The 16176-nt window shown below is 38.0% G+C and overlaps 1 protein-coding gene across 1 annotated transcript in view; it reads left to right on the forward strand.

Annotated features, from left to right (window-relative positions):
- The window catches only part of GRIN3A (glutamate ionotropic receptor NMDA type subunit 3A), a 143279-nt gene that overhangs the window by 37858 nt on the left and 89245 nt on the right, over positions 1 to 16176 (forward strand). Inside the window, exon 2 of the mRNA XM_032633838.1 lies at positions 2076 to 2680. Within this exon, the coding sequence (XP_032489729.1) occupies positions 2076 to 2680 (605 nt within the window). The remainder of the gene's footprint in view (positions 1 to 2075; positions 2681 to 16176) is intronic.

A 16176-nucleotide genomic window follows, 5' to 3' on the forward strand; every position in this document is an offset into this window, starting at 1 on the left:
CTGCCAGCTAAATGTATAGCTTGCCTTCCATTGCTCACTGACTCTGGAAGAGGGTTGAGGCACAGGAGGATATAAAAAGGAAGGAAGGGAAGAAAGTTAAAAGAGGAGGAAAGAAAGAACTCTCTGGAGCAATTTATATTCATCAGTAGTAAGTGAGGAAATGAAGCTTCTGATCCTTTATCTTATATGGCATCCCAAGCCTAGAAACAGGAACTACCTACCTCCTGGTTTTTTGACACCTTTCTCCTTTTGCTTCTTACATCTGACCTTGTCACTAAATTTTAATTTTAAAAAAACCTTTTTTTTAATCACTCTTCCTATCATTACCAACACTGGCTTCCAGTTTAAACCCTTAGCACCTTATCGAAATCCTAGAAGGCTTATTTTCCCTCTCCCTTTTGAATACTACCCATAGATGATCCTCCAAAAGCTCTGGTTTTATCATTACAAGTCCTGCTCAAAAGCTTAATTTAGAAGGACAAAAGTCAAGTTATCAAAATAACTTTTAAGACTCCCTCTTCCTTACCATTATAATTACTCTCATTTACTGCCTTTGGTAATAGTTCTTCTCCCATAAATTCCTTTGGAATCCTCACTCCTTATTCTACACATATCAGAATGCTTTTAACCCTTCAAAGAGTTCAAAGTTCAGCTCAAACTCTATTTCTTGTTATACACTTTTTGGTAGATAAAGGAAGGCCACACTTCTTTCCTTTTGTACAAGGGCATGAAATTTTACTGCGAAAGCCCTCCTCATGTTATTGACTTGAATGTTTGGCAAGTTCTCAAAAATAGTTCAATAGTCTAATAGCTCCAAAATAGGACCATATTTAGTCAATTTGGACTGTGTCTATTGTACACTACCTTGTGTAAAGCATTGTGCTAACCATCCTCAGGATGTCAGTGTTAAAGGATAAATGTGTCAAATGTCTACTCTCAGAACAATTAACAGATTCATTCATTAGAGGACTATTTCCACATCATCTATATGATTAATAGTTTGTGATTTTTCAAATAAGATACTTTTCTTTCATTGAGTTGGTGAGTTCTATAAGTAGATGAAATTGTGGTGGAAGTTACATAAATGTGTTTAAATGGCACACATTTCACCCTTCACAGCAAGAATCCAGTCTCAGTAGATACAGAAATGCAATCAAACCTTCAATATTAGACTATGTATTTAATTTTTATACGTATATTGTTAATTATTCCATATGTATTAGTGTATTTAGGCTGCTGTAACACAGACTGGGTAGATTGTAAACAACAGAATTTCATTTCTCACAATTCTGGACGCTAGAATTTCAAAATCAGGGTCCCAGCATGGTGGCAGACTGCCAGCTTCTCACTGTGTCCTCATATTGTGGAAGGGGTAAGGGAATTCTTTTGAGCCTCTTGGACATTAATCTCATTCATGAGGGTTCTGCCCGCATGACCTAATTACTTCCCAAAGGCCCCATCACCTCATACCATCACATTGGGGATTAGGATTTCAACATACGAATTTTGGGGAACATAAACATTCAAATATAGCACCACATATATTAAATGTGCCTTCCTCAGGGGCTAGAAGTTTGGGAAACTATGATGCATCCTTTTCCCACACCATCCTTAATACAAGCACCTGCACTGTTTTAAGATTTTTCTACTAGTAGTTTTAAAGGAAAGCAAAAGTAATTTCTTTAAATTATTTCACCTGACAGGAAAATTGAACACATGAGTTAAGAAGAGGGATAGTCAGAAATGGGATGCCTAAAGGAGACTGTCTGTAGGAAGTAGACAAGCCTGATAAAAATTTAAGATTAAATGTATAGTTGTGTCACCCCTGACATTTACACCAAGAATCATCTGCCCTCTGGTACTCCGAGCAAAAATTATAAGGAAATCAGTTGTAAGGAATCAATTCCATTAGACAGGAAACATAGCTTTCAAAATTATGGGAATTTTATCCCAGAGGCAGTTGGATATCATAGGGAAAAATAAAAGATGAAGCCTCATAAGAAAGCAAAAGTACCCTATATTATAATCTTTGGCCATTACTTTCTAATTCTTCTTTTTCATATCTTTAAATACAGAATCCCCTTCACCTCCAACTGAGTTTAGAAAATTCATTAAGTTCTGATGCTGATGTCACTGTCTCAATCCTGACCATGAACAACTGGTACAATTTTAGCTTGTTGCTGTGCCAGGAAGACTGGAACATCACCGACTTCCTCGTCCTTACCCAGAATAATTCCAAGTTCCACCTGGGCTCTATCATCAACATCACCATCAACCTCTCCTCCACTGAGGACCTCTTGAGCTTCCTGCAGGTCCAGCTTGAGAGCGTTAAGAACAGTACGCCCACAATGGTGATGTTTGGCTGCGACATGGAAAGTATCCGGCGGATTTTCGAAATTACCACCCAGTTTGGGGTAGCAGCCCCTGAGCTTCATTGGGTGCTGGGGGATTCCCAGAATGTTGAGCAACTGAGGACAGAAGGTCTGCCCTTAGGGCTCATTGCTCATGGAAAAACAACACAGTCTATCTTTGAGTACTATGTACAAGATGCCATGGAACTGGTTGCAAGAGCTGTAGCCACAGCCACCATGATCCAGCCAGAACTTGCTCTCATTCCCAGCACGATGAACTGCATGGATGTGGAAACTGCAAATCTCACTTCAGGACAATATTTATCAAGGTAGGATGCAAGACCTGGTTTACATCCCCAGTCATAGGACTGTGATAGGAAATAAAATCTCCCTATCTATCCCATTTGCAGAAAGCACATGGCATATAGTGGGGAATCCTCAGTCCCACTTTTAAATCCTGGCTTAGTCCCATACTAGCTATGTGTTCTTGGCAAGCTATTTAAAAACTCTGAGCCTCAGTTTTCTCACTAGTAAACTAAGATAATATTAAATAGCTTGATATATTATAATAAAGACACCACAAAATTCTATATGAAAAGTACCTAACACTGCTCAGCTCATAGTAGATGCACAACAAATGTCTCCATCCCTGCTCACTCTTTCCTATATCAACAGACTTGGACAAATCTCTCTAAATCTATACAGAGAAAAAAATTAGTCACGCTGGAGATAGACTTTTCTCTCTACTCCCAGGCTATGATGAATAAGGCAGAATAGAGAAGTGACTAAAGACATAGACCCTGGAGCCAGACTCCCTATGCTTGAATTTTAGCTTTGCATGACTTGGTCAAGTGATTTAACTTCTCTGAGCCTTAGTTTCCTATGTCCTATACCCATTTATGTAAAAAGATATAACAGTAGATCCTACTATCCATGGAGGAGTTGTGATAGATAGATGGTAGATGATAGGTAAGTAGATAGATAGATAGAACTAAGAGTTCCACAAGAGTAAAATGTATATATATTTTTTATGTTTTTTATATATATATATATACTTTTTAAAATTAGCTACCTTTCTTTTCCAGTTCCTCAATCTGGTTCAGAATCTAGAATGAAAAAGCCTGTTTAAGTTAAAGAATAATTCATCCTATAGACATGGTTTTCATGATCCCTGGAAAAAGGAGAAATCCTTAAAGGATATTTTACAGGGGTCTAGATTTTTTTCCTGAAAAGGACTACCTATGGTCAGAGAGCCAAATCAGAGAATTATTGCTGTTTCAGAGATGAAGGCTTAGCTATAGTCTGGCCCCATTTTAGGAAGTCCTCTTGGAACAGGGCCATCTGACTGTGTTGAGGAGCACAAGGTAACCTCATGGTGTCTTGCCTTTTAAAAGACATGAACGTTTGAGGAAAGATCAGAAGGTGCCAAGCATTTTACATTTAATTTCACATGTATGCACTGAGAACCTACTATGCGCAAGGCAACATGCTAAATGCCATATATATGGCAGAGTTTAAGCACAGCCTACACACTCCTTAAAGAATGTTAATAAAATAAAATATCTCAAAAACTCACTTATTAGGAATCTATAAATGATAAAATTAGATGTCGTATCATCAACTGAACTTTCCATTTTTTCCATAATGTATTTGAATTTCCTCAAGATTAAAGTCTATGAAAAAAAAATAAGGTCTATGCATGTTTTATTTTATAGCCACTATCCAGAACTAATCTGGTTTTTTTTTTAATCTTTTTTTTTTTTGGCTGCATTGGATCTTCGTTGCTGTGCACGGGCTTTCTCTAGTTGTGGCGAGCGGGGGCTGCTCTTTGTTGTGGTGTGCGGGCTTCTCATTGTGATGGCTTCTCTTGTTGCGGAGCACGAGTTCTAGGGTGCGCCGGCTTCATAGTTGTGGCACGCGGGCTCAGTAGTTGTGGCACACGGGCTCAGTTGCTCCGCGGCATGTGGGATCTTCCCAGACCAGGGCTCGAACCCGTGTCCCCTGCACTGGCAGGCAGATTCTTAACCACTGCACCACCAGGGAAGTCCTAATCTACTGTTTTTCAACTAGCACTTCACTGAGGCTCAGGACTTTATCTGGGATAAGAAACATCCTCCTTCATAACAAAAATATAAGCAAAGCCTTTAGTTATAATTTCAAATAGTCATTATTTTGGAAGGACAATCTTAAACAATAGACAGGAAAAACCACTTGTGAAAACTATATTAAATTTTTTAATGTCTTTCTGTCTCATATAAAATGGAGAGCACAAGAAAAATAATTCTGTTTGGATCCTAAAAATGTTTAGAAGCTACAGAAATATTTGTTGACTTGGGTTGTATATACTTTAGGGGTTCATTTTATCAAGATCAAACTGATCTTTCTGGCTCCTCAAAATTTAATTTATGTTAAAGTTATGTGCCTCCTTCTATAAAGATCCCATGGCACTTTGTACATGAAATTATATGATGGTACTTAGTCTATTCCATCATCATTATTTGTCTCTGTGTCTGACTTCTGAACTAAAATATAAATTCTATTAAGTGGAGATACTATTGAACTTAGTTTGATGCCTGGCATATAGCAGCTACTTAATAGACATTTATTGAAATTAACATAGAAAGAAAAGGAAATTTTATATTATATTTACATCCTACACCATCTGTTGCTCTAGAAGAATAATGGGTGGTTAACAGATAAATAAAATTTTGTCTAAATTAAAAACAGTTTTTTTAACTTACCTAGATACCATCTGGTTTTCTTTTCCTTTTTTTTTTTTTTTTTTTGATAGAATGTTAGGTTAGCAGATAACCTCTGCCCTTGTGGCTATTTCCACATGATTCTTCCACAAACTTGGAAAGTTGTAAAAGATGAGTGTGAGGTTTGGAGCCTGGAAGCAATTCACAGTGTATACAGGTCAGCAACAATATTTTCATCTCTGTGGATGTGTTTGAGAATGAACTTAAAGAACTTCAGGAAATACGCCTAGGACTTCTTAAACTCCCTGAGGAATATAGTCAAGAGAAAGTTTCAAAGTGTTCAGGAAAGGGTCAAGGGAAGTGAGGAAAAGCCTTCAAGGAGTCTTTATAATGAATAACTGAAAAGCTGCCTTAAGCTATAAACATCTGTGGATTTTTCATCATCCTTATTTATTTTGTTGAATACAGTCTTTTTAGAAAGTTCGTTATTCTCAGTCCATAAGTCACATTTCCATATAGTAATTTTCTTAATTATTCCTAAATTTTGTGAGTCTGACCCTACTTCCTCACTGCATAATGAAAGTCCTGAGGATAATGAGCCATGAATATCGAGTGTCAGAGTTATGCAAGCTTTCATTTCTCACACAGTCACTTTCAGTTTAGGCTGACAGAATTGTTAACATTTATAAATGTTAATGAAATCACCAAGAACGTGGCTTTTTCAGCATATGCCTTTAGACTAGAAAAAAATCATTTCTCATGGCAGACTACATAGACATAATAACAGGTAAAAAGGATTTAATTCCTCCTGGGTCCCCACATGCCAGAGCAAACATCCATCATAACTAAATGTAGACAAAACCACGTGGGGGCCAAGTTCATACTGTGATCTTTAACAATTTATTTGCAAGTTGTTTTATTAAATGTTAATTACTTTGAAGCAATGATATCTAATATATTATTTGGCAATAACGTCACAAATACATGTGCAAAGGTGTTTCTGTGCAGTCAGTGACTATTTGTTGAACTAGGGTGAGGCAGACAAAATGAAGAGTTGCATCCTGCCATTTTGGAGCTGACAGCCTAGTGCATGAGTTGAAAAGTAAGTAAATGGTTATAAAACAAAGGGATACGTTGTTCTTAAAAATAGAAATATGTTCAAATACACAGAGGAGGAAATAATTAACTCTTCTCAGAGAGTTGATGATGAGGAAGAAATACTGGAATTGGATCTTGATAAATGAATAGGAGTTTTCTGGTTTGGAGCAAACATTTCCTCACAGGCACAGGAAATGGCATATGCAAATTTACCAAGACCTGAAAGAAATTTAGTACAGTTGGCGTGTACATTGCATCTGAAGAGAATCTGACATGATTCTGGAAAAGTTGTTAATTTGATAGCATGCCACACAGAGCTTTTATACCAAGCTAAGGAGTATGCATTTTATATGCATTCTGGATGTCACTTGAATGGCAGAACATTAGGCATGACATAGTTATAAAATCATGATCCTGTAACAAATTAACCAAATAAAGTAATACAGCATAAAATCCTTGTGACTAATTTTTTAAAAACCATTAAGATATAAAAACTTGTTTTTATTTCTCCAAATCTGTTTTAGCTTTGCCCACATTTACTCCCTTACCTCATTCTAAACAACAGACTGTTGAAAATGAATAGGAGTTTGAGGACTTCCCTGCTGTTCTTAGGGTTAGGATTTGCCCATGCTTATCTGAAGGCCCTGGGTGGTAATGAATCTATGTTTCTGGAGAAAGAGCCCCTTGAGTTATTCATAGCCTAGTCAAAGGCAGTTATCCTTCCTTTAGTAATTCCAAGACCCTAGACATCGATAGACACCTTGCTCCCCTTGGCCTAATAAGTCTCTGACCCTTTAGCTAATTAATCATAGTCCTGATAGTTATTCTAGCTTCTCAGCAGGCTATGGAATCTATGGAATCTTGCCTTTCTTCTTGGAATAGCTTCTGCAGTTCAGTTCTGTATCAAGTGGGCAGTGATTAATTCATTTATTCATCCACAAACATACGTTGAAGCTTACTTATATTAGGCTAGGACCTTGGCTAATGCTGGAGACACAAAGAATAGAAAACAGGGGCCCTGCTCCCAGGAACCTTACAACCCCCTTCTTTTGTTCTTTCAGTGAGAGACAATATGCTCCTCCACTTATCCATATTTTTTATCCATTTTTTTTTGACCTAGCAGTTTGGTTATCATTCCTCACTGAGACAACACCCATTCTACTAGTGATTATCCTTTGGCATTAGCTGGCATTGTTAGGCTCGCTCCTCAGTTGTCCTTGAAAAATGGTTCAATGTGCTAGAGAGACTCTTTCCCCTCCAGGCTATGTTCATCTTTATGCTTACATGGTCAAGCAATACCAAGATTCACTGGCCTTTCATTAATAGTAAATGTTGCTTTATTTATTGATTCTGCATGTATTATCCAGAACATATATGTGCCATGTATTATGAGGCACTAGGAAGCTTCAGAAAAAAAAAGACTAAAACAAATACCCATTCAAAAGTCCCAAGGTATAAACTGATGATGTTCCTGGTCTCATTGCTGGATATTAGAAGAGTTCCAGGAGAACTTGAGGTGGCATGATATAATTCTAACTTGGGGTATTCCCATTCACCTTTACAATAATGTACTGGCATTGTGACCCTGCCAAAGTTATTTAATCTCTAGAAAATTTAATTTCCTTAATTATAAGGATTCCTACCTTGAAAAGTTAAGTGGTATGCCTAAGGTCATTCAGTTAGTACTTTACAAGGGAAGGTTTAAACTGTCTAAATCCAAGTTCCAGGCTCTTTCAGAATTAATATAAACTTTCCTTAATTGGGATCCCATTACTTTGTCATTCATATTCTTTCAGCCAAAAGCTATATAAATCAGGAGGTGCGACTACCCATGTATAAGTGTTCTTGTCCTAAAGACCTCTACTGAGCCAAACTAGTTAGCCTGTGTGTTTCAACATGTACTCAAAAGAAATGCAGTTGCATTGAACCTGAAAGCCACGGGTTGGATGATGTTAACACTGGTTCCTTGGGTCTCCAAGGAGAACCCATTGCTGTGGGGTGACCTACTGTGTCCAGCTGTTACTCCTAAGTTAACTTTCTCTGCAAGGCTACCACGGAGTCAGTACTTCTAGAAAACACATGCTTCGGTGTCATGAATCTTAAGGACAACAGTTAAGGTCTATGTTTCCAGATGTTTCCAGTAAGAACTCCTGTCACTGGACTAATTTGGCTAAATCCTTTGAATTTGCCCATCCCTCTATGTCACTTAAGTCCTGCCAAGAGCTGTGTCGAAAATCTTCTCTAAGTCATGGAGGCCTCAAACAAGGAACAGTAAAAGATGTGTATCCCCTCAGGACACTGTTTTGAAGAATACAGCTTAAATTTGCTTAATCTAGCTTCCAGCAGGTTTTAAACTGTGGAAATTTCCCACCTTAGGAGAACTTCCAAGCTTCTATTTGCCTGAGTAGAAATTGTGATTATATTCTTTGTTGAATACTTTTTACTTTGTATGTATCTATTATAAAATTTGGAAATATGTCAAAAAAAAAGAGGTACTCTGAATTCTACATCTATCCCAGGGCCACTTCAACCTCCAGTGGCAAATACTACATAGTGTCCCATTGACAGGGCTATGTTAAGGGAAGGGATATCAGCACCTGGACTAGTGTTGGAGCCAGATCTAGAGAGCTAGAAGGAATTAAGGTTGGATATTACACAAAGCAAGAGGAGCCATCCAAGGGATGGGCACAGGCCATAATTGTGGAGAGAAGTCAAGGTTTATATCAAAAAATGAAAGGAAAGAAAAACAACATAAGAATATGGTACAAATCTAACTACTGTGGGAGAAAAACACAGAAAGAAAAGAAGTACCAGCTTGCCAGTTGTGCCACATGAAAGCTGAAAAATAGGGCACTATGTCTATGTGTCTGATTTTTTGACTTAGTGATCCCATCACATCACACACACAGCCCAAGAAGTATATTCAAATATGACTCAATCACAAAGATTAGTATTGATATTTTTCTCCTCTTGGGAAAAAAGTCAAGGACAAGAGCTCTCCTTCCACTCTATAGTTTCACTTATTGGCAAAACAGACCCCAATGGTCCATGGGTGTACGTATGTACATTTAATATGTTATTAAATTGCTGTTTGCTCATTAACTGATGGAAATCTATTTTAAAAGATGAGCTTTGTAAGTTGTTTTAAAAGAGGATATAGTCAATGGTTACAATGTGGGGCCTCTGCTTTAAAGATTGAAATTTAGCAATTTCCAATTCCTATTAAATTCCTTATTGTTAGAGAGGTTTCCCATAGAACTAATTTCTATTTTTGATACTCTCCATTGTTCAGGGAGAAATGTATTAGAATTTTAATGCTCTGAATAATCTATAAATTGCAAATACAATATCAATACTTCCTGGCTGATTGAGTCCCATTCTTCTGGCAATGTGAGGAAGTGCTCTTGAAGAAACCCATGTCTGATTTGAGCAGGAAACATGTGTTTAATTGCATTTATCCCACAAACATCACTGAGCAGTTATACTGTCCAGGTACCGTGTTGTGCCTAAGATCCAAAGATGACTCAGTGTGACAGATGCTTAGATGAACGCTGAAGTCTCAGCTGGACAGCCTGCAGTGTTATGAAGCAGAGCAGTGGGAAAGGGAGGACTTGTTCATTCCTCACAGCAACTGTACGGAAGAGACTGCTCTCAGAATGTGGAGAATGTCAAAATCCATGCCGCTGAGGATCTTACAGTCTAAAAAGTCAAAGATGGAGTTAATTGGCTGCAATTAGGTGGTTGCTAGGAAAAGGAAACATAAGGATGACACCAAAACTTTTGCCCTGAGCAACTGGAAGGATGGAGTTGCCATTAATTAAGATAAAGAAAACTGTAGAAGAATCAGGTTGTGAGGTGGGTGAGAACCACCAGGAATTCAATTTTGCTAATGTTAACTTTGAGATAATTCATAGATATCCAAATGCAGTTGTCAAGTAGGTAGGTGGTGATCTTCCAGAGTTCAGGAAGGAGGTCTGGACTGGAGATACAATTTTCCCCAAAGGGAAAAATAAATTTTAAGGATTTATGGAGCAAAACAGATATTCCCAGATACAGATATGGTTAATGGAAGGCAACTATAACAGGGGGAAAAAGCAAAGATAAGAGGGCAATTTTAAAAGAAATGAAAAACAAATGAGAGAAATAGACATGCAAAGAGACAAGCTGATGCGTGAAGAAAAGATCAAAGTAGAAATAAATATATGACTTATAAACAACCGGGCATGGAAGAAGACACATAAGGATTATGATGCATTTAGACAACGCAAAAGTAGATTCATACATCTCCAAAATGAAGACTGGAAAAAACGGGATTATGATAGAACTAGTTCAAGATAAGAAAAGATACCAAATTTATAATGAATATAAAAACATAAGATTAGTAAAAATGTATATGCTGAATAAGAAGAAAAATCAGGGGCAACAGGTCTTAAAATCTTTAAGAACATGGCAACATCATTTACAGTAGGAGATTTTTATTTAACTTTAGTAAATTTTAGAGCAAGATTTTAAAAAGTAAAAATAATACATGAATATGTAATTAAGCCAATAAATTAAGATAAATACTGCAGTTAACATTCTATTATTAAAGAATATATGAACACAAATATTTCATCTTCCAAAAATCCAGAAAAGAGAGAGGTGGGAGGAGATCTAGAAAGAAGGAATTAACAAAACCCAAGTTAATTAATTAGAAGAAATCCTAAGATTAGTATAAATGATATCATATACAGTTCCATAGCAACAAATTCTTAGGAGGATATCATTTGCCAAGATGGACCTAGAGAAATAGAAAGTTTAATAGAAGAGATTGAAAAAGTGATTGAAAAATTACAATTTTTTAGAAAGTGGTAGGCCCAGGTAGTTTTACAACTTACTCTTGCAAACCCAAATGGGAAAACAAAACAATAAACATTTTAGTTGGAATTGATCTAATACATTTCTTATGAAAGTTATTTGCTTTCTGCATTTTTAAGAGTGCCTTCGGTCTCATTTTGAGAGTAATACAATAAACCTTCTCTCAAATGAATTATAAGGGGGAGAGTATAATGAGCTCTATAATTTACTTTTTAAATGCCCTAAATGAGTTAAAGCAATCAAGAGAGAACTTTCACAAGCTCTCTTGTCCATATCCACCCACCTACTTGCCTCTGGACCCTGTATTCTCTCTGCCTTCTCTCATGTCCATGCTCCTCTTTTGTCACAGCAAAGAGCATCACCCCCTCTTGCACCTTAGAGCACAATCCCTTTTGCCCCTCAAGGGAACTGTCCCAGGAATTCTCTCTGTTCTATCCTACATCAACAATTTTTCTATTTTTACTAGATCATTCCCATCATCATAAAAGCCTGCACATATACATATACTTATATATGTACTTAATTTTTCCTCTCCACCACTATTCCATTTTTGTCCTCTTTATAGCATAACTCTCTGAAGAGTTATCTCCAGTTTCTCTCTTTCCATTTTCCCTTGAAACATTAGGCTCCAATACTTCACTGAACTTACTCTCATGAAGTCACCAGTGGCCTACATGTTTCTAAAGCGAACGGTCAGTTCTCAGTCCTCATTGCATTTGAGCTGTTAGAAGCATTGACACAGCTGATCAGTGTCCCCTCCTTGAAAAATCCTTTTTACTTGGCTTCTAGAACACAACATAGCCCGCTTTATGTCTCTGGTTACTTCTCAGTTTCCTTTGCTAGTTCTTCCTCACCTTCAACACCTCCAAATGTTGAAGTGCCCTGGACTCACTCCTTGAACTTCTTCTCAACTACAATTACCATTATGATCTCCTTAAATACCCTATATAGACTTTTGGCTCCCAAACTGTACCTCCAGTCCAGACCTACTTCGTGAACTCCGGAAGATCACCACCTACCTACCTGACAACTGCATTTGGATATCTATGAATTATCTCAAAATTAACATTAGCAAAACTGTACTCCTGGTGGTTCTCACCCACCTCACAACCTGATTCTTCTACAGTTTTCTTTATCTTAATTAATGGCAACTCCATCCTTCCAATCACTCAGGGAAAAAACTTTGGTGTCATCCTTATGTTTCCTTTTCCTAGCAACTATATGAGCCATCAGCAAATCCTGTCAGTGGCAGCTTCAAAATTTATCAAGATCCAACTAATTCTTCTCACCTCCACTGCTACTACCTCAGTCTAAACCATCATCAACTTTTGTCTGGTATTTGAAACAGCCTCCTAACTGGTCTTTCTGCTTCTGCTCTTGTCTCTCTGTAGTCCATTCTCAACACAACAGTGAGATGAGCCTGTTAAAATGTAGGTCATGAGCTTCCCTAGTGACGCAGTGGTTGAGAGTCTGCCTGCCGATGCAGGGGACACGGGTTCGTGCCCCGGTCTGGGAGGATCCCACATGCCGCAGAGTGGCTGGGCCCCGTGAGCCATGGCCGCTGAGCCTGCATGTCCGGAGCCTGTGCTCCGCAAGGGGAGAGGCCACAGCAGTGAGAGGCCTGCCTACCGCAAAAAATAAATAAATAAATAAAATGTAGGTCCTATCTTACCACTTCTCTGCTCAAAACCATCTCACGTAGAGAAGAAACAAAGTCCTTACGGTGACCTACAAAATCCTATTTTCCCCACCTCCCACTCCCCATAAGTTTTTTCTGACCTCATCTTTAACTCTCCTGCCCCTCCCTCCCTTAGCTATTTCTCAAACATACCTGGTACAGTCACACTCAAGGACACTGGACTCCTTGCTCCCTATACAGGGAATGCTCTTTACCCAGATATCCTCTTGGTCAGCTCCTTCCCTTTCTTCAACCCTTTACTCAAATATCACCTTCTCCTGGCCTCTCTAATCTAAAATTCCACCCTACTGCCACCAACCCTGACACATCTTATCTCCTTACTCTGCTTTATTTTTTCTCCTTTGCACTTAGCACTAACATCCCATTCATATTCCCTACTTATCATATTTATTCTGTTCCCTCGATTGACTAAAAGCTACATAGAGTTTTGTTCACTACTATATCCCCCAGAATCTGGAATAGTGCCTGGCAAAAGTAAGTATTATGGAATGAATAAATGATTGATTGGGTGATGTTTTGTTAACATCTCTGTTCATTTATTTTAATGCATAAGAAAATATTTTAATTATTAAGTCAAGTTTTGTGTGCAAATGTGGCTTCTAAAATATATTAAATACATTAAACACTGATCTTGCTTATATTTGTGAACTGTCTCAAAAACATTTTTTACATAATTTGAAAAGTTCAGATTTTATCTCAGCTCCTATTCAAATCAACACATATTCTTAGTTAGTGACATAATTGGGAATTTTACTGAAGTAAAAAGTTACCTCCAAGCAGATTAACCAATGACCTTTATCCTTTCAAGCAGAGTGGTATCTTGGGAGATCTGCTGATAAGAAAGATGTATACCTGAACTGCTTTGTTAAACATTCACTATGCACAAGGCACAGTGCTCAACCAGATTCTCACTCATGGAGTGCGATTCAGACCCTTATCATACCATGACAGAGCTATTGTACTAGTCTGCGAAGTGGTCTCCTGGTCACTATCTCTTCCTTCCTATAGACACGTTGTACCTGTTGCCAGAGCAGTATTACCAATGCAGACTTATGGTTACATCATTACTCTACTTCTAAATCTTCATGGCTCCCCTTTTCCTGTTAAATAAAATCCAGCCTTATAAAATGGACATGCAAAGCCTCTAGAGTTCAGCTGCAACCTGAATATGTTTCTACTCTGCTGTCCAATCAGATTGTTATACTTACCACCCCTTGTTAAATTTTCCACCTCCTACCTTTCCTCATGATATTTGAACTGGAAGATTTATTGAGAATTCATAGCTAGGCTGGAGCAGTAGTATGATCAGCACAGAATGTAGTGGTATTATTATTGGTCCCTGTGACCCAGGCTCTAAACTACTATTAAAAGAATTTAAGATTACTTTTCTCTCTTTTTTTTCCCACAGTGCTCTGTGGGCTTTCATTTAGCTCATAATCAACTTAAATACTCCAGGTCTTATTTATATCACCTTCCATCAAGCCGAGTTTTACACATTCTTAATACAGTTTGTGAATTAAATGCAATCATGTGCATTTGACCCTCTCAAAATCACTACTTTTCTTTCTGAAACTATGTATCTCTTGATTTTGCCATCTTCTCCACTTCTGCTATTACCTTAGCTCTTGTCACCTTAAGGCCCTTGTGAAACAGGCAGAGAGAGAGGAAGAGAGGAAGCAAGAGGTGGAAAGGAGCATTATTCCTCACAGCTGAAACTGCTCAGCCACCTTCTCCTTCCAAACCATTTCCTATATAGCTAGCAGGAAAACAAAATCTTTCTAAAATCAAATCTGATGATCCTGTCCCTCCTCAGAAAAATTCTTTCAATGGCTCTCCATTAGCTTCATCGCGGCCTCAGTCCTTTTGTAACTCACTTCCCACCCTCATCTCCAGCCTTATTTCTCACCACTTACCATCATGCAGCTTGCTCTCTCTGTCTCTGGCTTTTGCACATGCGTCTCCCTGTGTTGACAGCATCAAGCCCCAGCTTCTCTTCCTGGTTAACTGTAATTCCTTCTTCAAGACTCAGCTCTCGCACCTGCTCCTCTCAGAAGCCTTCCTTGTCACCCCTAGACTGTGGGTGCCCTTGCTTTCTGTTCCAATGGCACCCAATTCTACCTCCATCAGAATGCTTATTACACTGGTTTAGAATTGCCTGTTCGCTTTTCTTTCTCCCCATCACTAGACTTTGAGCTCCTTCAAAACAATGAGTGTGTCTTTCATCTCTATAACTCATACTAAGAACAGTGCCTGGTATTTGTATCAGTTTATCTTGCCAATAAAATTATTCCTGATTTTCCTTTTTCTTGTTCATCCAAGAAGAGTCCAGGGCAAGACAAAAAGGAACATGGTAGAAATCACTTCAAGCAAAAGCAAGATTTCAACACTGTAATCTTTTAACTAACATAGTGAATATTCAAACTTGGCTATGCATTGTCATTCCATTACAAAGAATACATAGTGAATGTGACAATAACTAAAGCTATTAATGAGATTTTTAATTTATCCTCTCTGTAAAACTGAAAATAAAAATAATCCATCATTAACGGGGATTCTCTGAGACCCAATTTCTTGGTGCCAACTGCATAGTGAAACAAACACTGGATTTTCCAATCTGGGAAAATGAAAGACATTTAGATCCTGATTGATATGTCTTTCTGTGATAGATGAGTGCCTCAAAGACAACTGAGCATTGTTCTTTAGTCATGGCCATGCTGAATGCTATTTAACATCAATAATGAGGAATAGGTTTTACTAGAATGAGGGAGTTATATAATCTCTAAAAGATTCCTGAAGACCACTTTTCTGAGATGATTTTAGTATATATTTACTCAGTGGTAGTCCTTCGTAGGTCCATCCAGTTAAAAGTCTATAATCATTAAGCCCCAACTATTCTTAAAATAATGAAGGGCTTCTCTTTCTACTACTTTTTTTTTTTTTTTTTTTGCGGTACGCGGGCCTCTCACTGTTGCGGAGCACAGGCTCCGGACGCGCAGGCTCAGCCGCTCCGCGGCATGTGGGATCCTCCCAGACCCGGGCACGAACCCGCGTCCCCTGCATCGGCAGGCAGACTCAACCACTGCGCCACCAGGGAAGCCCTCTTTCTACTACTTTAACTTTACTTTCCTGATCACTAAATTGACCAAATAAAATTAAACTATTTACTAATAACTGTTTTATTCCCTAGGCTATGTCAGTGTGTGTGTGTGTGTGTGTGTGTGTGTGTGTGTGTGTCTTAACAAATCTAACAGTAAATTGCTCATTAGAAACACAGTTGTAGTCACCCTTCTATTATAGTACCTAGGTAATTATCAGTTGATTAATCTGTATATTTTAATGATTTGGTTCCCTACTTCCCTAAAGAAGCAGAAAACTGTTTGAAAGTCTAAGATAACTGAGACTTCATTACTTGTTGCTAAATAGAATTCATTTTAAGTGGTAGAGTCCCACTGGGGAGAGCTAACATGAATAA

Source organism: Phocoena sinus, chromosome 6, assembly GCF_008692025.1.
Source record: "Phocoena sinus isolate mPhoSin1 chromosome 6, mPhoSin1.pri, whole genome shotgun sequence".
NCBI lineage: Eukaryota > Metazoa > Chordata > Mammalia > Artiodactyla > Phocoenidae > Phocoena > Phocoena sinus.